The 26,312-nt window shown below is 51.2% G+C and overlaps 2 protein-coding genes across 3 annotated transcripts in view; one reads left to right on the forward strand and one right to left on the reverse strand.

Annotated features, from left to right (window-relative positions):
- The window catches only part of PPP1R13B (protein phosphatase 1, regulatory subunit 13B), a 45,721-nt gene extending 24,996 nt beyond the window's left edge, over positions 1–20,725 (forward strand). The window contains exons 4-16 of the mRNA XM_006839494.1: positions 8,338–8,439; positions 10,819–10,993; positions 11,717–11,916; positions 12,849–12,989; positions 13,915–14,095; positions 16,355–16,524; positions 16,849–17,326; positions 17,707–18,458; positions 18,718–18,855; positions 18,927–19,060; positions 19,282–19,448; positions 20,111–20,310; positions 20,684–20,725. Of these exons, the coding sequence (XP_006839557.1) occupies positions 8,338–8,439; positions 10,819–10,993; positions 11,717–11,916; positions 12,849–12,989; positions 13,915–14,095; positions 16,355–16,524; positions 16,849–17,326; positions 17,707–18,458; positions 18,718–18,855; positions 18,927–19,060; positions 19,282–19,448; positions 20,111–20,310; positions 20,684–20,725 (2,880 nt within the window). The remainder of the gene's footprint in view (positions 1–8,337; positions 8,440–10,818; positions 10,994–11,716; positions 11,917–12,848; positions 12,990–13,914; positions 14,096–16,354; positions 16,525–16,848; positions 17,327–17,706; positions 18,459–18,717; positions 18,856–18,926; positions 19,061–19,281; positions 19,449–20,110; positions 20,311–20,683) is intronic.
- Positions 20,726–22,028: 1,303 nt separating this feature from the next.
- The window catches only part of ZFYVE21 (zinc finger, FYVE domain containing 21), an 8,800-nt gene continuing 4,516 nt past the window's right edge, over positions 22,029–26,312 (reverse strand). The window contains exons 2-8 of one of the 2 annotated variants that reach the window (XM_006839495.1): positions 25,020–25,070; positions 24,648–24,816; positions 24,180–24,255; positions 23,996–24,087; positions 23,583–23,636; positions 22,155–22,297; positions 22,029–22,064 (exon numbers count right to left, since the gene is read on the reverse strand). In XM_006839495.1, coding sequence (XP_006839558.1) covers positions 22,029–22,064; positions 22,155–22,297; positions 23,583–23,636; positions 23,996–24,087; positions 24,180–24,255; positions 24,648–24,816; positions 25,020–25,070 — 621 coding nt within the window. The remainder of the gene's footprint in view (positions 22,065–22,154; positions 22,298–23,582; positions 23,637–23,995; positions 24,088–24,179; positions 24,256–24,647; positions 24,817–25,019; positions 25,071–26,312) is intronic. The other variant, XM_006839496.1, reaches the window with a different exon arrangement.

The raw sequence follows: 26,312 nt of genomic DNA on the forward strand, positions 1-26,312 counted from the left end.
GAGCTGGTTTCAGGGCAACTGGGCAACAGGAGACTGGTTAAATGTTGGTCTGGTGGCTCTGTGGGTTCTGTAGGTCTAGAGCCAAGTCTGCCTGGATCTAGGCACCAAAATGGTGCACCAAAGCTGGGAATGGATAAGGGTGGGCATTGTCCACACCTCTGGTCACTAGAGATCGTGGGGACAAAGAAGGTATTACACCTTTCTCATTGCTTTGTGTGTATCTGCTCTGCCTGGTCTCCTCTTGTGGCCAAAGCTGCTCACAAGATGGTCAGTCGCTCTGCGTCCAGCCAGCTGTTTGCGAATCAGTCTCCCTCGCCGTTCACCATCCCTACTCAGCTTCTCCTCCCAGAAAGCACTCAATGTACTTCTCTAACCTTTCCTCAGAAGTTCAGGGTTCTAGAATTTTCATGTGTCTGTTTCATTTGCTCTCTCAAATCTTTGGTGTAGAAGGTCCGTAGTCCACCGTCTTGCCCAAAGTCTAATTTTGAGTTTTCTTTCACTTTGTCCACAACCAGTTCTTAGAGAACATTTACTTTGTGCCTTTTTGACTGCAGAGCCATTCTAGAAACACTGCAGTAATGAAGGATCCGTGGAGCAGAACTGCAAGTGAGTCTGTCAGGTGACAAGCCCTTTGTTTTCACAGGTAGACTTGGGTCTTTGGCGGTTATTACTTTGGGGCACATATTGCCAGAATGTTTCAATTGTACATTAGATGGAATATAAAACTAGTCTCAGTACTAATATTTGGAAAGATTAAAAATCTACAAAAACCTATCATTAGTGACACACAATGGAAGATAGATGTATATACATGTTCAAATTATACAATAGTCTATAATGGTCATTTTCAGAAGTTTTATTATATGTTTGTAATACCTGGATTATATCAACAGTTTAAAAAGCGTATCTGTATGGCCTTTTGGCTCTCTGAGCAGCACTATGGCGGTCGGCATGAACAAGTGCCTTACAAAAGGTGGCAAAAAAGGAGCCAAGAAGAAAGTGGTTGATTCATTTTCTAAGAAAGATTGGAATGATGTAAAGGCCCCAGCTATGTTCCATATAAGAAATATTGGGAAAACACTAGTCATAAGGACACAAGAAACCAAAATTGCATCCGATGGACTTAAGGGTCGTATTTTTGAAGTGAGTCTTGCTGATCTTCAGAACGATGAAGCTGCATTTAGAAAATTCAAGCTAATTACTGAGGATGTTCAGGGAAAAACTGCTTCACCAACTTCCATGGCATGGATCTTACCCGTGACAAAATGTGCCCCATGGTCAAAAAATGACAGACCATGATTGAAGCTCATGTTGATGTCAAGACTACAGATGGTGATTTACTTCGCCTGTTCTGTGTTGGTTTTACTAAAAAATGCAACAACCAGATTCGGAAGATATGCTCAGCACCAACAGGTCCGTCAAATCCGGAAGGAAATGATGGAAATTGTGACCCAAGAGGTGCAAATGACTTGAAAGAAGTGATCAATAAACTGATTCCAAACTGCACTGGAAAGGACACAGAGAAGGCGTGCCAGTCTGTATACCCTCTCCATGACATGTTTGTTAGGAAAGTGAAAATGCTGAAGAAGCCCAAGTTTGAGTTGGGAAAACTCATGGAGCTTCATGGTGAAGGCAGTAGTTCTGGAAAAGCTACTGGAGATGAAAAGGTGCTAAAGTTGAACAAGCTGACGGCTATGAGCCACCAGTTCAAGAATCTGTTTATAATTCAGACTTGTAATGGTGACAAATAAAAAATCTTATTTGTGAGAGAGGAAAAAAGCATATCTGTAGCATCGCCTGAGAATAGTGGAAGCATGTTTGGTTAAAGCCATATTGCAGGTTCTATTAACCACAGGTCTATAGAGGGGGCAACACCACATGCCATAGAATGGTGAACCATGATTGGGTGCATTGTTTCCTCGTAGCTTCCGACGCCCAGTCAGTTGTTGGGTCTGATGGCTCTATGAGTGTGAGAGAGCTAGTAAGGCTGAGAGATGCACATGGGAAATCAGCCCCCTTCCTAACTTTTTACAGATCCTACAGGAGCTCATTTATTGAAAATCTGATCATGAAGTAGTAGAGGATGAGGGCTTCATTATGGACAATGTTTTGCTCACTTGTTTTTATAACATCAAAATACTATTTATGTAGAGGCCTTCTTTTGCCAACAGGTTACCATTTTCTTTTAAAGGAGGATAATTAAAGTTCCACGTTGGCAGTGCCAAATGGTGGTAACATTGTGGAAGAACAAGAACCCCCAGGCTTTGCTGCTGGGAGTGTAAACTGGTGCCCCACTTTGGGAATAGAACCAATGTGGCAGTTTCTGTGAGTTAAACATGCACTTACCATATGACAGGGAGGGAGCACAGTGGCGCCATAGGGTAAGCACTAGCTATAAACCACAAAGCCAACAGTTGGAACCCACTAGCCATTCCACAAGAAAAAGATGAGGCTTTCTGCTCCCACAAAGATTTACAACCTCAGACATCCTACAGGGGTCGTCGATATGAGTCATAACCAACTCAACAACACCTCACAACATCAACAACAACCATGTGACACATCCGTTTCACTCCTTGACATTGATTGTTGTTAGGTACCATGGAGTCGGTACCAACTCAGAAAGACCTTCGCACAACAGAACAACACACTGCCAATCCTGTGCCAGTCTCCAAGTGTTGACACCTGAATATTCACAGTACCTTCATTCCTTGTTGCCAAAGAGTAGGAAACAATCCAGTGTCCATCAACCCAGTGTCCACAGATTTTATGGGGTTCATTCATACAATGAAATTTATGAAGACATTTCTAGCTTCCCTGTAGTACAGAGTTAAACTGCCCCATGGGGTTTCTAAGACTGTGCTCTTTATGGAAGCAGACGGCCACGTCATTCTCCTTTGGGTGGATTTGAACCACCAACCTTTTGGGTAGCAGTGGATCACATAGCCAGTGTGCCACCAGGGGTCTTTAATGGACTACAGCTTAGCAGTAAAAAGGAACAAATTAGTGCTACATGCAACACCAGGAATGAATCTCAAAACCCATATGGCAGGTGATCGGAGCTGGGGTTTCTTTCCCATTCAGAATCCATTCATGTGACATTGCAAAATAAACACAACTATCGATCAGGCAAAAAAGTTCAATATACGCACACGTGAGGGTATGTTCATCTAAATGTATCGCTACTAGAGTTCCAGTTCAGACATGCGCAGGTCTAGTCTGAACGTTGTATATTTAAATACCTCTCAGTCATATACTTGTCTTAGTCTCATTGTTGTTGTAGTTGTTATGTGTCGTGGAGTCGGTTCTGACTCATAGCAACCCTGCATAGGGTTTCTGAGGCTGTAAATCTTTACAGGAGCAGAAAGCCTCATCTTTCTCCCATGGAACAGCTGGTAGTTTCGAACTGCCGACCGTGAGGTTAGCAGCCCAATTCATAACAAATACACTAAGTGTCGCTGTTGTTGTTAGGTGCCATTGAAGTCGGTACCGACTCATTAGGTGCTTGACACTCATTAGGTGTCAAGTCAAAAGAGTGTCTAAGGGGCTCTGCTGGACCAGTTACATTCAAGGCAGAGAGGTCGTGATCCAAAGGGCTTACTGGGAAGAAGGGTTTAGAAAATTCAAAACTACACTGATGAGAAATGACATTGGTGAGCAAAGTCATGCCCAGGAGTTGTCTTCCATCACAACGGTGCACCTGCTCACTCTTCTAGAGGAGCATGCGCTGTCCTAAGAGCATTTCCTTGGGAAACCTTACTCTACTCACCCTTCAGACTTCTTTCTATACCCCAGACTCCAAGACCATGAAAAGAGAACATGATTTGAGTTCCTTGAGAATATCAGAATAGCCATTTTAATGTGGTGTAAATCAGAGAGTCCATGTTATTGTGCCATTAAGTTAGTCAGTTCTGACCCATAGCAATCCTGAATAGAGTTTCCGAGGAGCAGCTGGTGAGCTTGAAATACCAACCTTGTGGTTCAAACTGACTTTGCAGTCCAGCAAATTAAACCTACAGTTCCATCAGAAACTGCATAGAGAGATAGAAACACAACTTTCGGAGGTATGTAGACCCAGATGGAAGATATGCTGAGAAACAGTAGCTTCACATTCTTTGATATTTTTCTCTTTAGTAAGAGTTGCTATGATTTGGTAGCGGTACTTTTTTTTTTTTAAGGTTTTTATTGTGTATTGAGTGAAAGTTTATAGGGCATATCATCAGTTTTACATTCAACAAATCATACACCTTGTTTTGTTACATTGATTATAATCCCCTCCATGTACCATCAGTCTTCTCTATCCACTTTAACTTTAAAAAAAAAAAACAAAAAACCCACTCAGGCATATATAATAATTTACATCTCCAAAGGGCACATTCTGCAAGTCTGCCTCCTGGCCACCAACTCTTAGTCCCTATCTTCCCATGAATCTGGAGTCCTCAGCCACTCCCCCTCTCCATGCCCCCATCTCTGCCTCCATGTCTGGCGCGTCACTGCTTCTCTGAATAAGGTCCCACATTCTGCTTGTGCGCTTCTCCCTTGATAGTCCTAGGGTCCTCTCTGTTTCTGGACTGTAAGATTAACCACTCCCCTGTTTTTGTTACAAAACTTCTACCTTTACAATTGTGACAGTCGCAATTAGTCATGATAACAATTATTCACTATTGAATCATACAAATCTTATCCCCATCATTTTTCACCAGACCCATCTAGACAAGATGAAATCTATTTAGTGGGGACTCTTTCTTTCCCCCCATACGCTTAGACTAAACTCCTTCTTGAAACCTTGTAAGCCAGTCACTTCGTGCCTTTATTTTAGGTAGCCAATAAAGTTGCCCGTCCCTATCTACCCTGTGCACAGAGGGGATAGCATTGATACTTAATGTGAAGACGCCGTCCCTCTCTGTTAGTATTTAGAGTAACTACCTCTCTGAGTATAGGTCAGGTTCATTAAATTTTAGCAATTTACCCTTGTTTCCTTTATCAAAAAAAAATTTTTTTTTTTGGTAAACTTCCTCTAGTCGAGTTCTGATTATCAAGCCATCGAGGCTAGGTCAAAAGGATACTGTCTGCAAGTTTGGGTGTTCTTGTGCATCTCCCCTCACTTCGTATCAGCTGGATGCTTTACTCTCAGCTCTAGCCCTCTGTGGCTAAGTCCTTGTCCATGGGCTTGTGTCTCCAAGTCTCACCACACCTTAGACCAACCAGTCCTTACCACTTCTCTCTCTCATCTCCAGGTCAACGGGAGTCAATGGACTGTGGTTGAACTCAGCCCATTTCTTCATTGCTGCCTTTCCCCCTCTTCCACTCACCAGTAGACCAACATGGTCACCAGCAAGCTTACATGCCTGCTCATGTGTTCCCTTTGCGTTTCCGTCTCAGAGGGAAGTTTGTCCTGAAGGAACTTGACTGCTTGCCTTGATGGCTTCCTGGTGAACAGCTTGCCAGTCATACTGATATTTTTGTTTTGGGTTTTTCCTGGTGATCTTTCTTTGAAGATATATCTCCTATTATTGTAGCTGTTCAAGGCTAGTCTGTTTGTCCTTTCTAGTGGGAATGTTCCACCTGATAAGGTTCTGGATGGGACTCAGGATTCCACCTAAGGTCCTATACTCTGTAAAGGCTTTGCACGAGGCCTATTTCACTAGACAAGTTGTAGAACCCCTTTCAGGTATTCCCAATCAGTTAATAGGCTGAAGGCGGGCTTACAAGTTTTCTCTAATCATGTTTTCCAACATTCCTTTTTATACCACTCAAGTGTCTATTTTACAATAGTAGACAAGGGAAACTAATATTTATAAGACAGTCAAATATTTTAGTATTATTTCCCCTCTTCAGGCTATACCTAGATCCCTGTATCCCAGAGCCCTGTTGTTCCAAGGTTGAGCATACATCACTATTTACCTCTGTCCCACTTAGGACATGCAAACTTGTCTCAGTGTTCCTCTATCTATCTTGTCCTTCCGCCTCCTCCCCCCTTCTTGTATTGCCCTCCCCAACACCCAAACTAAACCTCCCACCCCAACCCTCATTGTGGTTACCTTATATTCCATTAATTCTTCCCTCCATTTAAGACAGTCTATTTTATCCTATAATCTACCTGACCTTCCCACCACCTGTATCTCTGTTCCTCTGTGTTTACCTTCTTTCGCATTGTAATTGTTTTGATCATAGACTGACCTCCCAGATCCTCTGTTCTTATCATTTTATTCTGTTCTTGACTCTTTGTTTGTTGATTGAGTTCAGGGTGATGCTGCCATGTACATCATTCTCTAGTTGTTGTCTGTTCTTGTGGGTTCTCAGTCCACAGAACATCCTTTAGGATGTTTTTAATAGCAGGGTTGGCTTTGGCAAAATCCCTTAGTTTCTGTTTGTCCTGGAATGTTTTGATTACACCATCATATTTGATTGACAGTTTTACTAGATAGAAGATTCTTGGGTGGCATTTTTTTTTTCCCTTTGGCATTTTTTTTTTTTCTTTCAGGGTTTTATATATGTCTCCCCATTGTCTTCTTACCTGCATGGTTTCTGTTGAGAGATCCGAGCTTAATCTGATTTACTGGCCTTTGTATGTTACACTTCTCTTTTCCCTAGCTGCTTTCAGGATTCTGTCCTTATCTTTGATTTTGGAGAGCTTGATTATTATATGTCTTGGTGATTGTCTTTTAGGGTCTATCCATCCTGAGGTTCGAAGCTTACCTTTTCACTTTCATGATGTTAGGAAAATTTTCTTCCAGAAGCTCTTCAACTATCTCTTCTGTGGGCTTGTGTGATTGTTCCTGTTCTGGAATGCCAGTAATGCTTATGTTATTCCTCTTCATGTTATCCAACATGAATCTTAGGCCTTCTTCAGATTTTTTTTATCCTTTTTTGTGTTTGTTCTTCTATCTTAGTAGTGTTGAGAGATTTATCTTCTAGCTCACTAGTTCTAGCTTCTGTCTCTTCAATTCTATTCCTTTGCCCTTTCAATGTATTGTCCATTTCTGATAGTTCTATTATTAATCGTTTGGACCTCTTTCTGTAGGTTTTGAATTGTTTCCAATGCTCTATCTATCTTACTTGATTGTTCCTATAGCACTTTCCTGACTTCTTCTTTATTTTTCTCAACTGCATTGTATAGTGTTTTGATACCTTTTATAATCATTTTTAGGAATTCCTTCTCAGGCATTCCCAAAGCCTGCCCATCTTCCAATATGGAGTGTAGGTCTACTTCCAGCTTATTTGCCTCAGTCACTTTATCTCGTTTCTGGACATGTGCTGCTATGGTCAATCTGCTTCTGTTTTTTGGGCATATTCAGGAGTTATCTGTGGCCTTAATAGTTAGATGGGTGTGTATTTTGGTATTTTTTTATGCTTTCTGATTGCCTCCAGGTAGATGTGATCAGGAGATGGGCTTCCCTTTTCACTCTTCTTTCAGAGAAATTTCAAGATGCCACTGTTGGTTGTTTTGACATAACTTAGGATTTAATTTTTGGCATACTTCCTTTTTTGTCTGTCCCACTCCATAGTCCCTGTTCAGGCCTTTTTTCTAGTTGTAAACAGTTCAGGGCTGGTTGTGGCCATTTGGTTTTAAGTGGAAACTATCTCTTTAAACTTTGAGGAGGTCTGTGCGCATGCATAGTAGAATGCTCCGGGGGTGAGGGGGAGTGTCCACTCGCTCATACACCCCCTCTAGGCACCAGAATGGAGGTAGGCAGACAGCAAGAGACCAGTAAACAGATACAAAAAAAAGAATGTCCACACCTTTATCTCTGCAGTTCTGTGAGGCATCCATGGCTGCTCTGATCCTTCCCCTGTTTGGTCTTACCCAAGATGGTGGCTCTGGGAGCTGCTGAGCATCTTGAATTAGGAACAATGGATTTCTTGCTTCTGCTACAAATTCCCCCAGCTGTAAGCCTTCCAACCTTCTAAATATTCCTTAATACGTGATTCAGAGTTCTGGGACCGTCCCTGAGCCTGTTTGGTCCCATATTCTGTGTAGTTGCTGACGGAGCTCCTCACTGTACTTCCACCCTCTCCACCATCGTGTTTGTTCTCTGTAGCAGTACTTTTTGACTTGGTGTGGTTGTGTGCTGTTCAGTCAGTTTCAGGTTTTTGAGGAGCCTTTGGTGGGTTTGAACCATTGATCTTGAAATTGGCAGTCCAGTGCTTATCCTGTAGTGCCACATTACCCTCCTAAATATCTGTCTGATAGAAGCAGTTGTCAACTAGGAAAAGTTCTGATGAGAAAGCTAATTTATATTCTTCTAACATCCAGGGAACTGGTGCAAATACTGCTGTTGTGTTCCAACACCAAGAAGCACGTGCCCCAGTGTCAGTGTGTTTCCTTCTCTGTAGGTTGGGAACCCACGTGTTGAACTTACACTCTCAGAGCTCCAAGATATGGCAGCTAGGCAACAGCAGCAAATTGAAAACCAGCAACAAATGTTGGTTGCCAAGGTAAGTGACAGAACCAGAGGTGGGAAAGGGTTCAACACCAGCTTTCATGTTTTAGCCTCACTTCTGTAATAATAAGTGAAACTTTCAGCTTCTTGAAGTTGGGAAGAGCATCAGACCCTCAACACACACACACAGAGCCCAGAAGCTCAGTTGCCCTAATGCAAATGATGGAGACAGTCTGGAAAGACAGGAAGCTCTTCTTTGTTCTCTAAGATGCCCTGGGGGGTGGTGTTGGGGGTGGGGGGGTGCACTCCAGGGGACCCCAGCCTCCACAGTGAGACGCTACAGACGGCTAGCTGGTGGGCCACATCTCACAGTCCTACTAGGAGCTCCTTTGGTTGATTGCCTTTCTGGGCCACGTGGTGCTCCTCATCTCCATCAGGCTCTGCACCTGCCGCTGCAGCCCCAGAACAGGGGGGCCTGAGTTTCCTCTACCCCGTGGTTCAGTCATCCTTGGTAGGCTTATTGTATCTTCTTCAGAGAGCCGTCCACGTAACCCAATGCCGGCACTTCCTCACTTACTCCGTGACTGAGCTCACTGCTCTCCACTCATGTTAAGTGGAGACTAGTTTGAAAAAGTGGTCTTGCAAGACGAAACAATGAAAAGTTAAGTTGGAACATATTTTATCCCACTGCTAAGGTTTCTAAGGTGAAGTATAGAAGATGTTGTTAGGGGGTCGTCTCGTCAGTTCTGACTCAGCGATCCTCTGCACAACAGCCTGAAAGACGGCCCTATCCTGCACCATCCTCCCAGGCTGTTCTCTTTAGCCCATGACTGCTGCTGCTGTGGCAGTCCATCTCCCTCTTTGTCTCTGACCCTCCACTTTACCTAGCATGATGTCCTTCTCCAGGGACAGGTCCCTCCTGATCGTATATCTGAAGTATGAGAGACAAAGTCTTGCCATCTGACTTCTAAGGAACATTTTAGCTGCACTTACTCTGACAAATTTATTTGATCTTTTGACAGTCTGTGGTACTTTCAGTATTTGTCTCCAACACCATAGTTTAAAAGCATCGATTCTTCTCCGGTCTTCCTTATTCATTGTCCACCTTTCATGTGTAGATCGTTTTAAAGTCTTGAGAAACTTTCTAATATACTTATTTTCTGTCCAAATTTTAATCTAAGAGTACTGTATTAAAAATAATTTTAGGTATGTTTAATAATGTTAAATCATAAGTCAATGCTAATTTTTACATTTTGCTGTTAAGTGCCTTCAAGTTGGTTCCAACTTGTAGCAACCCTGTATAGGTTTTCCGAGGAGTGGCTGGTGACTTTGAGTCACTGACCTTGTTGTTTAAACTGACCTTGCGGTCCAACACATTAGCCCACAGGACTCCAATTTTGTTACTTTTTAAAATATATGTAATCAGGTATTTTGTAATGTAATTTGTAAATGGCTGCATAATCACACCTGAACCTCTAGGTACATTTTATACATATATATGGGACTCTGGTAATGTAGTGGTTAGGAATCGGTCTGCAAACCTTAAGGTCAGCAGTTCGAAACTACCAGCTGTTCCACAGGAGAAAGATGAGGCTTTCTGCTCCCATAAAGATTTACAGACTTGGAAACCTTATAACAGGGTCACTATGAGTCAGAACCAACTCCACAGCACATAACCACCACCACCACCATGGGACCATGAATATCTCATATTTACTGTTATCCTTGTTTGGATAGCGCCCTGGGCTAATGTGTTGGACTGCAAAGTTAGTTTGAACCGCAAGGTCAGTGGTTCAAGCTCACCAGCCAGTCCTTGAAAATCCTATGCAGGATCTCTGTGGGTTGGAACCAACTCAACAGCACTAAACAACAACTGCTATCCTCAAAGTAGGTTTTCACTTGAATAGAAAAGAAAAACTATCGAAGGGTATTGCACCTGTTTTTATTTTAGGAGTCTCCTATTGTTGTTTTACTCTCAAGTGTTTCGCTCGTTTCTGAAGAAGTTAACACTGAAGCAAGCAGCCACATTGGTTCTTGAGTGTCATTTAGCCCATTGGGAGTTTTGTCCCCACGGAATGCCTTATCTCCTTCCTATGAAAGCCTGAGCTGGCCAGGGTTGTTTCCTGCAGGAAGTGAGCTAAGGGACTCAGGAAGCCTGGCACTAGCTAGCAGCAGGAAGAGAGGCCAGCTGGAGCTCAGCCATGCTCTCTCTGCACATCGGGGTGCTTAGTAAAATCCATCTGAAAAAACCCAAACCCGCCCCCCCACGCTGCTGCACTGGGTCCCTTCAGTGGGGTTCCAGGTGTGCAGAACTCCTCTGGCCCCTAACTTCTATACCATTAGCCTAGGACAGACAGGGTCCACCCAGATGTATCTGGTGCCAGAAGCAACTGTACACGTCCATTGTCAAATGAGGCTTTTTCCCTCTTACCAGGAACAGCGTTTACATTTTCTGAAACAACAGGAGCGCCGTCAGCAGCAGTCTGTGTCTGAAAATGAAAAACTTCAGAAATTGAAAGAACGCGTGGAAGCCCAGGAGAGTAAACTGAGGAAAATCCGTGCCATGAGAGGGCAGGTGGACTACAGCAAAGTCGTGAATGGCAACCTGTGTACGTGCCCACCCGCCCACAGCTGTGTAGAGCCACTCCCTGACCACCACGCAGATGGCCTTGGCCTCTGCTCTCTGCAGCTAGGAGGACAGGCTTGGCCAGATGAGTGGTCCTTGGGCATGACGCGGCTCCCCTTTTCTGTGTGTATTAATGTGCTGGCTTTCTTCTGGTGGACTGTTGGTTTCACTCCCCATTTAAGTTGTTGTTGTTGTTGTTAAGTGCCGTCGAGTCGGTTCCGACCCATAGCGACCCTGTACAGGGTTTCCGAGGGTGTAAATCCTTACGGGAGTAGAAAGCCTCATCTTTCTCCCGCGGAGCGGCTGGTAGTTTCGAACCGCTGACCTTAAGGTTCGCAGCCCGATTCGTAACCACTACGCTACCAGAGTTAGTGCCTACTTATTCCTGGGGTCCCGCTCTCAGGTGTGGTGGACCTTTTGATGCATTAAGATGCCTGGCTTAGCCTGACTGCCCTCACGGAAAGGCACTCAGCAGCCAACACAAACGTAGTTGTTGCTGCATGAAGTATTTGGAATATGCACACTACAACTTTCTATGCAGGGTTTGACGCTGGGTGAAGTTAGAGTCCATGGTACTCGTGCAGGTAGAGGGTCCACTAAAGATGCACGCACTTGCCCCCCACCCCAAAGGTCATGCCATGGTCTTGATACCATTGTTGAAATAACAATTTGTGTGTGTGATTTTGTTTCTGGCTGGGGATTACAGCTGCTGAAATAGAAAGGTTTAGTGCCATGTTCCAGGAGAAGAAGCAGGAGGTACAAACAGCTATCCTCAGAGTTGATCAGTTAAGTCAGCAGCTGGAAGATCTAAAGAAAGGGAAGCTCAACGGGTTCCAGTCGTACAACGGCAGATTGACGGGGCCGGCCGCCGCCGGGGAGTTGAAAAGACTCTACCAGGAGCTACAGGTAGTCCCTGCACCCTGGGCACAGTCAGGAAGCCAGTTAACGAGTTCCAGTTTCATAGAAGCCACAAGATGTATTCAACCCAAAATAATCATTCTTAACAGCTTATTGAGAGATTATTTATCTCCCATTCAGTGGATTTTAGGACATCTCTGAGTTAGACATCTGTCACCCATTCAGTTTCAGATCATTTCATCACCCCCAGAAAAAAACCCACTCCCCATAACTGCCACCCCCAGGCATTCCATCCCCCAGCCCAAGGCAACCTAACCTGCTTTCTGGATCTGCCTGTACTGCGATTTCATATCCATGGAATCATACAGAAGGTGGATCTTTGTGACTGACTTGTAAGGTTTTCAGTACAAAAGTGTTTACTTGGCTGTAGAATGAGATTTGTATATTTAAGGCCTTGGTCAGGTGCAGCTCTTGTTAAGTCCCAAGCTTCCCATTAACAACGCCATTACTCAAAGGGGTCATGCAGAGTCTGAGCTAAGTTCTGGAATTGCACTGTTGGTAGCATCAACTGTTGGCTGTCCCATTGTTTTCCAGAAATTCGTAGATGTATAAAGTATAGGGTTAGGCATCATCACAGTGGTGTGCTCTATTTGGTCCTGAAGTCCCCTCAGGAGGTACCCTACTCCGTGGGTGCAGTGTGATGCTGCCCTGTCGGAGGCAGAGCTTGGTGCCCAGAGAGAGGGCCCTGTACCAAGACAAGTGTCCCTACCATACCATCACCAAGGCCAATAGTTGAACTTACACATCTTTACTCTTTGTGTTCATCATTTTGTTTGCTTAAAGGCAACACACACTTTGGGCCATTTTCCCCACAAGGTACTGGGCACCACATGGACATGACGCAGAGACTGGCGCCACATCTGCTTTTTGAATCTCCCTGGATGAATGCAGATTGTAAGCATTGCGCTCTGTGTTTGCAGATTCGGAACCAGCTGAACCAGGAACAGAATTCAAAGCTGCAGCAGCAGAAGGAGCTCCTGACCAAGCGGAGCATGGAGGTGGCCATGATGGACAAGCGGATCAGCGAGCTGCGCCAGCGTCTCTATGGGAAAAAAATTCAGGCACGTGACCAAGAGCCAATTTCGGTGAGATGGTCCACCTAGGCCTTGCACGTCTCCCCTACCCCACAGCCTTCAGAAGCAAAGTCCACTCAGCCTCTCCCCATGCCTGAGTCATTTGTCCCTGGCCCCCAAGCTCAGTTGTCACGTGCTTGGTAATCAGGGGCAGAATTTTAGCAGTAACCCGGGTGGTGGTGAGTAGAAGCACCCAAGCTAAGGGTGTCCACAGGGTTGTTGTTAAATATGCCAACTCATATCAGATGATCCTGTATAGCTTCTGAGGAGTGGCTGGTGGGTTTGAACTGCCAACCTTGCAGCTCCATCTGTTGTTGTTGTTGTGTGCCGTCGAGTCGGTTCTGACCCATAGCGACCCTGTACAGGGTTTCCGAGGCTGTAAATCTTTACGGGAGCAGAAAGCCTCATCTTCCATGGAACAGCTGTTAGTTTCGAACTGCCGACCTTCCGATTCGTAACCACTACGTTACCAGAGCTCCTTACTGGTCCTTATTTATCCTACAGTGACACAGCAGGACTTCACGGTCATTTGTAAAAACGACCTTTAGTGGGGTCCTGAATTTCAAAGGCAGTAACTACTGTCTTTGAGGGAAAGCATGGCCATGCTTGCCACCCTGCTTTCGTCCCCAGAGGTGACAAGTGTCCAGTGTTGGCCCCACCCCACCTGTGGAGCCGGAGCTGCAGCCACAGGAAAAGGCTCCTGGTACCGAGCTCCTCCGTTCTGCCGCAGATGGGCGGCTGTTAGAGGGGACAGCTGTCCTCACGGTGGGGGCTGTTGGTGACGTCCCACCTTGAAGCTCTCAGCCGTTCTGGGTGCTGATTTATGGGGTGTTTATTGTGGAGCGCTTCACAGCGTGCATGTGTATGGCCCTCCTGGAAAGGGACGGTGCCGACTCTCCCTCTCCGATTTCAGCTGAGCCGCGTGAACGGCACGTCGTCACCACAGGCCTCCCTGAGCGCGTCAGGCCGAGTCGCTGCTGTTGGGCCTTACATCCAGGTGCCCAATGCTGGGAGCTTTCCAGTCCCGGGGGACCCCGTCAAGCCACAGTCCCTGAGCCTGGCCCCCAGCGCCACACATGGACGATCCAGATCTGGTGAGGGGTGCTGGCCGTCCACTGCGGGAGTGGGAGGGCATAGGTGTGACCACAGACCCCCAGCCAGGCAGCAGACACCCAAGTCTTCTCTCAAGGTGTCAGAACCACTTGGGACATCCTGTTCCGTGGCGGCGCTCTTCAACACAGTGCCTCAGTGTGTCTGGGGGTGCTGCAGTCCTGCCCCCTCCCCAGCACATCTGACACCACAGAACTGTGGGCTGTGACCACTTGTGTATCGACAGTGTCCTTGTCTGCCGCCTGCATTGCCCTCACCAGGATGACGCAGTCCTCCCTGGGGGTCTGCTCACCTGCCGGAGGATCAGAGAGCTGGCCAGAGGCCAGAGTTTGTGCGCACCTGGTCTCACGCAGACTCGTCCTGGTCTGGTTCAGGGCTGGTGTAGGTGGTTCCATGTGGTCTTTTGCTTCGTTTTCTCTAGCCTGGCCTTGAGTCTGGGCAGTGACCCATATACCTGTTGTGACACCAGTCGAGAGCAGGGACCCCCCACTCCCACCCACAACCCGACCTCTTCCCCACTGCTCTAGGGTGGTGGGAGCCCTGGAGGGGTGGCTGGAAGGAACGCCTTGGTTCTTGTGTGAACCACCTGTGGTAAGAGCAGCTGCATGCTGTGGAGTCGGTTCTGACTCAGCCTGTACTGGGTTTCCGAAACTATCAGTCCCCATCTTTCTCCAGAGGCATGGCTGCTGGGTTTGAACTACAGGCTTTGCTGTTAGCAGCCAGTGTGTAGCCCAGTGCCTTACCAGGGCTCCTGGACACTATCGCCAGTGGCAGCAAGTGAGCTTCCTCTCTGCTGAACTGAGTTGACAAGTACCCCGCAGGGCCTCTCCCACACCCTCCTCACTAGGTGTGCACAGAGCTCCAAAGCACATTGTGCTGTGAGGTGACCGACCGCACACAGGAACCTGGACTGACCCCCCAACACTGAGGTGAACCCTAGGCCCCCAAGGGGGAACTGTGGGGTTGGGGCTCTCACCTCTCACTGTTGGCTGCTCTGGTTCTTGTCACACAGATGGTCACAGCAAACCCAGAGTGGCCAGTGCATGGAGAGTGTCCCATCTGGATGTGGGCCTGTCTGTAAACCGTACGTCAGCCGGCAGCCTTAGCGGGCCCTCCTGCCCTTCTGCCACATGTGTTAGTCAGCAGGCCCTTCCTTCTTCCAAACTGAGAAAGGTCTGCTCATGGCATCTAGCCTGAACAAGGGGGGCACCATGTACCACCTCCTGTCCCCACCTCTGCAGGTCACCCCAGACAGGGTGTGTGAGCTGGCACAAGAGGAGACTTGAAGAAATTATCATTTTATTTCTCACATGAGCTCATTATGAAGCTTTCAGGTTTATTTCTGGTGCAAGAACCTCCCTCACGAGAATTGTCCTTTGTCCCTTTCTAGTACCCTTCCTCTGTGCTGCCAGAGTCTGGTATCCAGAGACTGTCTTGAGGCCACTGGACAGCTGCAGGCAACCTCAGGAGGGCACACTGGCTCCTGCTGCTCCCCAGCTGGCCCTTCATGGCTTCCGCTTGCTATGTCCTTAGGGAGCCTGCACGCTCCTAGTCATGTGTCCTTCTGACCTGCAGAGAGTGGACAGATCACAAGGGAGCAAGCAAGGGACAGCTGGAGTGGGACTGTGGAGGCCTCCCCAGGGCCCTGTGGGGCTGGGCCAGCATGTAGTTTGGCCTGTGGTGACATTTAGCAGTGAGCACATTCATGATGTGTAGTCCCAGGCACAGTTCTGTGTGAGGGCCTGTGTCCCTGGCCATGGTGCTGGAGACGGTGGAGAGAGAGGGCCGGTGTAGTCCTAGAACAGCGATGCTCCTGCTTGTCCCCCTTCAGCACCAAGGGAGTGGGGGGGGGATTCCATCAGGAGGACCTGTGGCTCAGAATGCATGCTGCTGGCCTTCTTCAGTTTGGAAAATGCTCTGTGCGAACCTGTGTGTCACTAACTGGAAATCCTGGGGTTGACGGTTGGCTTTCTAATCACCACAATGAAATTATTCCTGCTGCTCAAATCAGTGAGAACCCACCCTTAGCTCCTGTGATCATACACTATGCTATGGAATCTAGAAATCTGGCTTCAGTATTCATTCTGCTTGGTGGACTCGATGGGAGCCTCCAGTCAGGCCGTCCCTCTGCATTGACCATGACTTGCGGCCACCAGAACGCTGCTCAGAGCTTTCTCTGCAGCCTGGTACTGGTCTCGGTTCCAGATGTCAAGAAAACCTCTCAATTCTGTGTTCTTTCCAAGCTAATGATGGAAACTGGCCAACGCTGAAACCAAATCCTAGCGCTTCCATGAAGTCAGCACCAGTGGGCAGTGTGGACTGGAAGGACGTGGGCGTGGAGGGGCCTGTGAGGCAGGGCACCGTCTCAAGCCAGCCTCTACCCTTAGCAGCATTAGGCACTGCGGAGAAACTGGTAGGTCCCATCTCTGGCACATGACATAAGCCAGCCCCTTTGCTCTGTCTCAGATCTTGATGGGAGCTATGTATGTGCCATGGGCAAAGCCCCTGTTGCCCCATGTTACACCCAAAGTACTTTCAGAGTCTTGAGCAGGGACCACCACACTGTGGGCATCTGCTGCTCAAGGCCAGTTCTGTTGCTGACAGGCCGTGACTGTGTATGGCCTCTAACCCCAGCCTGGGGCCTGCCCCTTACTTAGCAAGTTATGCTCTCTTAAGACTAATGTAAGTGGGCTGAACTTCTTGAAAGGCTGACTTTTTTCTTTTTCTCCAAATTCAGGGCATTGACGTTGGTAAAGTGCCACCCCCCATCCCAGGTCCAGGCAAGCCGCTGCCACCGACTTCCGGAGCCTTCCCAAGTCCTACACTGCTGGGCCCCGGGCCAACGGGTTCCCTAGAGAGGAGGAAAGAAGGCAGCCTGCCCAGGCCTGCTGCAGGCTTGCCGAGCCGGCAGAAACCCCCCCACCAGCCAGGGACCTCACAGCAGATTCAGCAGAGGATTTCTGTACCCCCGAGCCCCACACACACACCGCCAGGGCCACCTGCCTTTCCAACTGGGGACGGTCGGCCTGAGCTCCCCCTGACTGTGGCCATCAGACCCTTCCTGGCTGACAAGGGCTCGAGGCCGCAGTCCCCCCGCAAGGGCCCCCAGACAGTGAATTCCAGCTCCATCTACTCCATGTACCTGCAGCAAGCTGCCCCCCCCAAGAGCTACCAGCAGGCCGGGCACAGCGCTGCCAGCAAGTCTGTGAGAGCAGGTGCGAGGCTCCCTGTGTCTGGCTGGGGTGTCCACTGGGATGCAAGTGGGTTATGGCTCTGGTGGCCTCTCGGTGTCTCTGAGGAGACCCAGTGTCCACGTGGGCCCCAGCTCAAGCTGCAAGTGTAGTGCTGTGCTTTCATTGGTCAGAAAAACGAGGCGAGCTGGTTGAGAGCAGGGTCAGGTTGGCGACCTTTACTTAATCCCGAACAGCAGCCATTCTGGAAGCCCAAGTGTAAACCACCAAGTGGGAGGAGGCACGCCCCTTTCTCAAGGCCTCAGTGGGGGTTTCGGCCCGGCTCACCTAGTCTGAATTCCGCTATCCTGAGCAGAAACACACCTCCTAAACCTCTCCCTCCTCCCGCATTTTGTGCACCCCAGTGTACGGCAAGCCCGTCCTGCCCTCCGGCTCCACATCGCCATCCCCGCTCCCTTTCCTCCACGGGCCTCCGTCGAGTGGCACCGCACCCCTGCCATCTGCCGAGTGCTCCGAGAGGGAGCTGGAGCAGGACAGCCCTGCGCCACCCGGGGACAGCAGCGTGGAGAACCTCCCGAGACCACTCAGTCCGACCAAGCTCACACCCATCGTGCACTCGCCGCTGCGCTACCAGAGTGATGCTGACCTAGAGGCGCTACGCAGGAAGCTGGCCAACGCACCACGACCCCTGAAGAAGCGCAGTTCCATCACAGAGCCCGAGGGTCCCGGCGGTCCCAACATTCAGAAGCTGCTATACCAGCGCTTCAACACGCTGGCGGGCAGCATGGAAGACACGCCCTTCTACCAACCCAGCACCCCACAGGACTTCATGGGCACCTTAGCCGATGTGGACAATGGCAACGCCAACACCAACGGGAACCTGGAGGAGCCCGTCAGGCCCACGGCCCCACTGCCCCCCGAGCCGGCTCCATCGTCAGATGCCAATGACAACGAGCTGCCCTCCCCCGAGCCTCTCATCTGCCCCCCAACCACACCACACCCCTCAGAGCCTGCAGAGGATGACAACAACAACGTGGCCACCGTCCCCCCCACAGAGCAGCTTCCGAGCCCCGTGGTCCAGGACCCCTCTCCAGGGGAGGAACCCGCCCCCCCGTCACTGCTGCCCTCTACTGTGCCCCCACTTGCAGCCTCAACAGTGAGTGCCCCCAGCCCTAGGCACTCCTCCCTTCCCCGTGCCTGTCAGGAAGTGGGCAGCCTTGAGGGGTCCTCAGCAGGAGCAGCTGAAGGGGAGGGGCTGGGGGCAGGTCAGTGTGGACGGAAGGGAGGGTGAGCTGGGTGTCCTCAGCTGGCCGCCGGATTCTAGTGTGACCCCCCAGCAGCCCCCTCAGTCCCCGGGAACAGATGGCACTCGTGACTTTGGTACTTTGCCTCATAAGCATGCTGCTTCCCGGCAGGGCAAACGCACCAACCTGAAGAAGCCCAACTCGGCGCGGACCGGGCACAGCCTGCGAGTCAGGTTCAACCCGCTGGCGCTGCTCCTGGACGCGTCTCTGGAAGGGGAATTTGACCTGGTGCAGAGGGTCATCTACGAGGTGAGCCGCAATCCACCCCCGCAGGGTACTGTCGGGTAAGATGGGGGACTCACAAGGACCCCGTGTCCCAGGTGGAAGACCCCAGCAAGCCCAACGACGAAGGGATCACCCCGCTGCACAACGCAGTCTGTGCCGGCCACCACCACATCGTAAAGTTCCTGCTGGACTTTGGGGTCAATGTGAACGCAGCTGACAGTGACGGATGGTGAGGCACCAGGGGGAGGGTCTGGGGCGGGGGGCAGTACATTGTCAGAGGGAAGCCGGCATGATCTAGAAATTGGGACGTGTAGAGGAGACAGGAGTTGTTGGGGCTCAGCCAGTGTGGAGCCCATGGGGCAGGGTGGAAACCAACCCTGACAGGCAGCTGAGGGACTTCCCGAGCGTGCTCCCCCAGGCTGGCTTGACCTGTTGACCTGTGTGACCCAGGACCCCACTACACTGCGCCGCATCCTGCAACAGCGTTCACCTCTGCAAACAGCTGGTCGAGAGCGGGGCCGCCATCTTTGCCTCCACCATCAGCGACATTGAGACGGCCGCGGACAAATGTGAAGAGATGGAGGAGGGTTACATCCAGTGCTCCCAGTTCCTCTATGGTACGTGTGGGGGCGGGGGGGGGTGTCTCAGGGCCCTGAGCCTCCCTGAGGCTGGACACCAAGCAAGTCTCGAGTTGTGTCCAGGCCCAGGGCAGGCCTCCTGTCTTGTGAAGGCCAGTGAGACTGACCAAAGACAACCATCCCAGCAGCTGGAGGGGCTGGCTTCCTTGGGCCGAGGACTCACTGCTGGAGTGAGTGACCTCAGACCCTGAAAATGAAAAACAGAGCCAACGGGGCACACCCATGCTCCCCACCTGCCCAGTTTACAGAACAGAGGCCTGTAGCTCTCGGGGGTGCCATGAGCTGGGGTACATGGGATGCCCGCTAGTCCTGTGTGGGGTGGGGGTGGGGGGTGGTACATGGGACACTGGCTAGTCCAGTCCATGCAGGGAATGCATGGGAGCCTGGTGTCCAGAGGGAAGGCCCTTGTGTGGTCTTGGTCAATGTGGCTCGGCTGGAGCCATCACAGCCGTCTGTGAGCGCTGCTGTCCGAGCACCCCCAGTTCCTTTCGTTACTCCCACAAGACTGTCCAGGTGTGATTTGCACGTTTCCTTTAAAGGCGTGTCGAATGACACAACCAGCACAGGGCACCCTGGGAGAGCCCAGCAGCCTCGCGGACAACCCCATTTCTCCTGGGGGCTGACTCCTGCTCTTCCCCCAGGGGTGCAGGAGAAGCTGGGAGTGATGAACAAAGGCGTGGCCTATGCGCTATGGGACTACGAGGCCCAGAACAGCGACGAGCTGTCCTTCCACGAAGGGGACGCCATCACCATCCTGAGGCGCAAGGATGAGAATGAGACCGAGTGGTGGTGGGCCTGCCTCGGGGACCGGGAGGGCTACGTGCCCAAGAACCTCCTCGGGGTGAGTGATCCCAGCAGCCGGCCATCAGTCACAGAACACACCCAGTGGGAACTTGGGCAGTGTGGGGGGTCGAGGGACATCTTCACGGGAGCCACAGCGACCCTTCACTCCATCCATGATGCCCAGCGATCTCTCAGGAAGACGGGGTGGTGGAGGGGAGCTGCTACGTCCTCAGCACCTTCTAGTAAAGGAACGAGGGGGCGGCTGGATCTGCAGCCCCGCTGCTGTCCCCCAGGGGGCAAGGGACAAGCTTTTCACAAGACCCTAGGGGTGGAGTGCCAGGAGACAGTGAGGGTCCCATGTGGGACCTAGTGTGGGGTTTGGCAGCACCTCAGCACCCTCTCCAGGCACTAACAATTCTGTTGTTTCCCAGTTATATCCACGGATCAAACCACGGCAGCGGACCCTCGCCTGAACTGCGGTCCAGCCCTGTGCATTCGGGGCTGATGAGCCATGCTCTCCCCAGACATGAACGCCCTCACGGCACTCACACAGTTGACGGCACCTACAGCGCCACCGCAGTTACAAGAGGGCCCTCTCGCCAGTCCTCACGCCTCCAGACAGTTTTTCCAATTTCTGTAAATTCAAATAAATGCCCAGCTTCAGAAGCCACCCATCACCAGTTAAGAAGGAAGCCCTGTACTTCCCACGGCAGGCACCCACTGGCCTTGTCTTGTCCTAGATGGCTCTCCTGCTCTTCCCCTCAGCACACACCCTTCCCTTTCCTCAATCACTGAAGCGGGCGGCGGGCCCAGTGCTGGTGTGAGGTGACCCCGATAGGGCTGCTAGGTCTGAACCAGCAACCTAGTGGCAGTCCTATTGCTTTATCAGGACTCCACGTGAGGTGGGAGGAGAGGTTTAATGTCATCTCTAGAACCAGAACCCCAGCCACCACTTTCCTGGCGCCCTCTGCTCTGAAGGAACACACCAAGGGTGAGTTGGGTAGGACGCAGCGGCGCTCCTCACCTAGACTTAAAGGCACGTCGCTGACTCCGATCCATACAACACGCGTTCGCACCAAGCATACGTTCCGGACACGGGGGGTCCCTTGTTGACAGCAGGCCCTCACACTGTTTCCATGTGAGTCTTGTATGTAATTTATGTGTAAATACATGAATAGTCGCTGACGCTGTAGTGACAGTGAGAAGGGCCCCACTGACCACTGTCAGCGCACAATAAACCGCTCCCACACCATCACCGCCACCGTCTTTCTTCTGAGCAGGGACAATGGGACAAGGGCTCCATGTGTATTTTCAAAATAGGTTTTCATTATAAGCTTTATATACAAATCGCTGTACAGTCATTTCAATAAAGTGAAAGAATACGAAATACAAAACATGAAGCTGGCGCTTTTCCCTTAGCAAAGTATCAAAAGTTTGTTCACAGCCCAAAAGGAGACAAGAGTCGATGACGGTCCCAAAAAACAGGCTAAGGCAGATTGTGACAGAGCAGACCGCAGGGCCCAGCAGAAACGTGAACACGGAAGGGCAGACCCTTCTAGGAAGCCCAAGTGCTCAGCCCTAATGCAGGACAGAGGATGCTAAAGTAGTGTGGTGGTCGTGCAGCTCTGCCTCCCGCCCAGGAAAAGCAGCAGTAAGAGCTCACACACTAACAGAGCTGTGAAGTAGTAGTAATCACTGTGGACATATTGCACTAAGTGAGTGGGCACGTCTCCAAATCCTCGACTGCACCACATGAGCTGCACACGGGCAGGGCCCTCACTGGTCCCGGGATTCATACAGAAGCTTGGCAGCCTGCGAGATAACCAGACAGACATGTAGGCGGCAGGCTAGCCTCTCCCCATGAGGTAGCAGACCCTTGTCCCCAGGCCTGCCCCTCCCTACCTTGTGCATGGCCGTCAGCCACATAGTTGCAGGCCTCTTGCTGGCGTTGGCGTCCTCCCCAGCCATCAGTTTCATCTGGGTCCCGTCCTCTGACCCGGGGACAGTGTACTGCAGGAGCATGCCCGAGACCCTTGCGCTGCCTCCTAGGAGGGGAACACAGGAAGGCACCCAGGTCTGTCAGGAGGCACCCAGCGGGCTGACAGGTTCAAATGGTGCCAATCGAGAGGCCTCCCACCACAACTGACCTGCTATACCTCAAGACAAGACCCCCACACTCGGCAGGTGGACAATAGACCCCAGGTTTGGTCCCTTGGCCATCCAAATGGAAGAGACCGCAGACAGGGTCCATGCCCAAGGAACTCCACATCCTGCTCACCAACATCACTGTGAGACATGCCACCTGCCCGAACAGCCCACTTGGAGCAATGCCTCCTGCCAGCCTGTACCCAACCCCAGAACTCCATTCAGCAAGAAAACCCGCCTCTCGGAAGACTCCTCCTGCCAGCCCGGCAACCGAGGCTGGGCTGTTGTGGAGGGAACTCGTGTCCCGAAGGCCCCGAGCCAAGCTCCTGTTGTCTCAGAGCCCAGAGCCACCTCTTCCTCTCCATCCATCTGTCCCCAGCTTCCTGGCTGACAAACCACGTGGGTTTGTAAATGCAGTTTTAGGGAACAGGCTTCATTGTCCACAGCTGCTTTTAAGCGGCTGCAGGACGTTACAGCCCCTACTATCAGGCCCAGACACAAGGCGAGCTGACCCTGGTCTACAGGGCCATGGGGTGTCTGCTACCTTCAGCTCAAGTGAGACTCAAGTGGTTACAAACACCAGGGCAGAGCAGGGCACGCTGTACCCCAAAACCACCACAAGGAGGCCTTGGGTGCCAGAAGCCCCCCACCAGAGCTGAGGCCACTGCTCAGGCCAGACTTCCACTCAGAGGATGTAGCAGGCAAGGGGGACACAGGTGGATCCCAGCTCCTCTGAGCCCCACCGCCCGTGGAGCTGACCCGACCCCAGCCCCTCCTGACCCTGCTCTTGCTCAGCTATAGGCTCACTGACACCTGCTGAAGGTAAGCTGCCTAATGCCACCTGTGACACCATTGTGCTCAGGGACTAGCCCATGGGACAGGTGGACGCACAGGCTTCGGCCTCCCAGCACCCGGGTGGGGAGATGCTGTAACACTGCCACTCTGCCCAGCTCAGGACCCAACACACAGTGTGACCACCGGACAGTGCTACCCCTGAGACCGCAGAGCTGAGCAGACGACACACGCCTTCACTCAAACGTTCCACCACATCTGGTCCCTCCCATTGTACCTGGGCCACCAGAGCCAGGGCTCGCATCCCTACCCAAGTGACTGTGTTGGACCCTGCATAGATGGCCCAGGGAGAGAAGTCTACAGCATGCTGGGAGAGCCAGGGAGGGCGCTGACCTGCAGAGACGAGCTGGCTCTCCAGGAGGCTGGTGTATGTGTACATGTCGTTTTCTACATCAAGGTGGTGGGCCGCAGTGGGGAGAAAGAACGAACAGTCAAAGAGGCCAGAAACAGAAAGCAGACAGAGTGGTACCCCTGAGGGGCGGAGGCTGCATGGGCCCAGAGAGGCTGGGATGTATAAGAAGCTTGCCAAGGAAACAAAGGGGAACAAGGCTCAGACTTGGAGGGGAGACATGGCAAGAAACACTGGTTGCTAATGGGCAACTGTTTGGAATCTGGGTCATATATCACACTGGTATTCAGAGCTTCACCTTGGTTACAGCCAGTAGTGAATGAACCGTATCAGGAGCATCTACAGACACTCAGCATCGACACCTGGACCCCACGCCACCCCTCTGCAGCCCTGTTACCTCCAGGAGGGAGCCCTTCGGTCAGGATCTGCACAGCGGAAACACGCGTGATTTCAATCTCGTAGTGGCGGTCTCCATCCAGAACCAAGAACCTATGTGAAACCAAACTGTCAGCTGGTGAGCCTGAGCTAGGGAGGCCTACTGCTGGTGATAACACTTCGGAGCCAGACGGCTGGGCTCTCACCTCTGATTGCTGGAAAGACGGCAGACCATCATTTCAGACGTCTCTGAATTTCCGAAAGTCACAAAGAAGGTAGCACCTTAGGACACAAAACAAGAGTGAATACTTTGGCACTCTGAGACTCACCCTGGGCACAGTGCTCTCCCACCTGGGCCAAGCTTCCCAGTGGAGCCTGACAGGGCCCAGTGCCCAGGCCTGCTCTGGCTTTCAGATGCTCCCTGGACTCTACGTTCTTCAAAGACAGGGCAAAGGGGGACTAGTCAGAGGTACGCAAATCCCACTGGCATGTCGAGGGGCAGATGACCCCTCCACCAGGTGGACAAGACTAGGCAGAGGGGACCAGAGCACAGCGCCATCGCAAAAGCCAGGCCAAAGCTGCATCTCTGCTCACTGGACAGCGGACTCTCTGGAGTCTCAGTAACCAGTGGAGCACGAGGTGGGGGTGCATCCAGGGCAGCCCACCCAGCTTACCGCCAACCAGCACCTTGAGCTGCTTATCATAGAATTCGGCCTCCCTCTGAGACACCAGGGCGCACTCGGCACACTGCCGCACGGGGTCCACGAAGCACATGCGGGGCAGCGCCACCTTCCGGCGACAGCACCTGTCACAGAAGCACTTCCCGCACCGACGGCAGTGGTGCTGGGGGACACGCACTATCAGCCACAACCCCTCCTGGTCACCTGCCCACACACCTGGCCGGTGGTCACACAGCCACATGCACACATATCCTCCCCAGGGTACTGTTTAAAGTGTAAAGCCAGTCTGACACCACCTAACACTCCCCCGAAAGGAAACACCACACGGGGGCCCTCCCCACCCTGCCCACTGTGTGGGGGGCTCACCTTTCTGGTGATGAAGTCGAACTTGGTGTCACACTGCATGCACCTCGCACACTAGGAGAGACAGTGTGAATGTCAGTCCAACCACTGGGGGGCCGTGGGAAGGCAATGAGGACACAAGGCGCCCATGGGCCCACAACAGGGGTCACCCAGCCCCTACCCAAAGAAGGGGTACTTGGAGGCAGCTGAGAGGTGCAGGTCCTCAAGGGGCAGGGTCAACCTAACGTGTACAACAAGGTCCCCGAATTGCCCAGAAGCGGCGAAGGCTGGGGTCTGACCCACACAGGACCCCACCATGCGTCCTCAGCCCTTTCAACCTCAGGCCCCAAGGTCAGCACTAGGGTAGGGAGACCGAGCGCACAGCGGGACGGGAAAAGAGCCATCGGCTTCCTTCTGCTTTGGGAGCCACGTAGGGGTCAGCACAGTGCTCCCCAAAGACCAGGATGTTCCTGGCTGAGCCCGTCTCCACCCCCAGGGAGGGAGAGGGCTCAAAGTCAGCACTGGCTTCATCATGGAACACAGGACTCTCAGATGAAGGGCAGGGAGATGGGGATCGCAGCAGCCACAGATTTACTCTAACACACGACAGGCTGCCCGAAGGCGTCCCCGAGCACAGGTGATTCTGAAATGACGCAGACACACCAGTCTGTCCTGCTCAGCAAGACCAGGTATAGAGTGGAGAGTCACCACTGGAACCTTCTAGATCACGAGGGGCGGGAACACACAGCAGAACCATACTGACCACCAGGGAGACTCCTGAGGGGACGGCCTGCACTTCATGTGGCCCACGGCACCCAGTCCAGCTGCAGCTGGGCACATACACACACAGACAGTGCCCAACACCCTGCTCACAGGCAGCATTTATTACCCCCAGGACCCAGGCTCCTGGGCCCCCCAGCACTGTGCTGCCTCACTGTGGCCCATGCAGCAGTCTCAGTAGAACTCCTTCCATGGCAGTTTGGACAAGCTGAAAGGCCAGTTTCTACACATAAGTCCACTTCTAGAATGTAAAATCTGTGCCTTAAGAATATAAGTTATCTGGAAGCTTCATTGATTCCTCTGAAAATCAACGAAGCCATTCAGCAAGCTGATAAACTGATCTGTAGTTCCCTGTGGGTGACAACAGAGAAGGGGCCCTAGGGTGGTGGCACTGCAGGATAAACACTGAACTGCAAGGGCACTATGGACTGCACAGTCGGCAGTTCAAACCCACCAGCTGCTCCTTGAAAACCCCACACAGGGTCACTATGAGTCGGAACCCACTCAACGACACTTTTGTTGTTGTTGTTAAGTGCC

The sequence above is a fragment of the Chrysochloris asiatica genome, unplaced genomic scaffold (genome assembly GCF_000296735.1).
Source record: "Chrysochloris asiatica unplaced genomic scaffold, ChrAsi1.0 scaffold00025, whole genome shotgun sequence".
NCBI lineage: Eukaryota > Metazoa > Chordata > Mammalia > Afrosoricida > Chrysochloridae > Chrysochloris > Chrysochloris asiatica.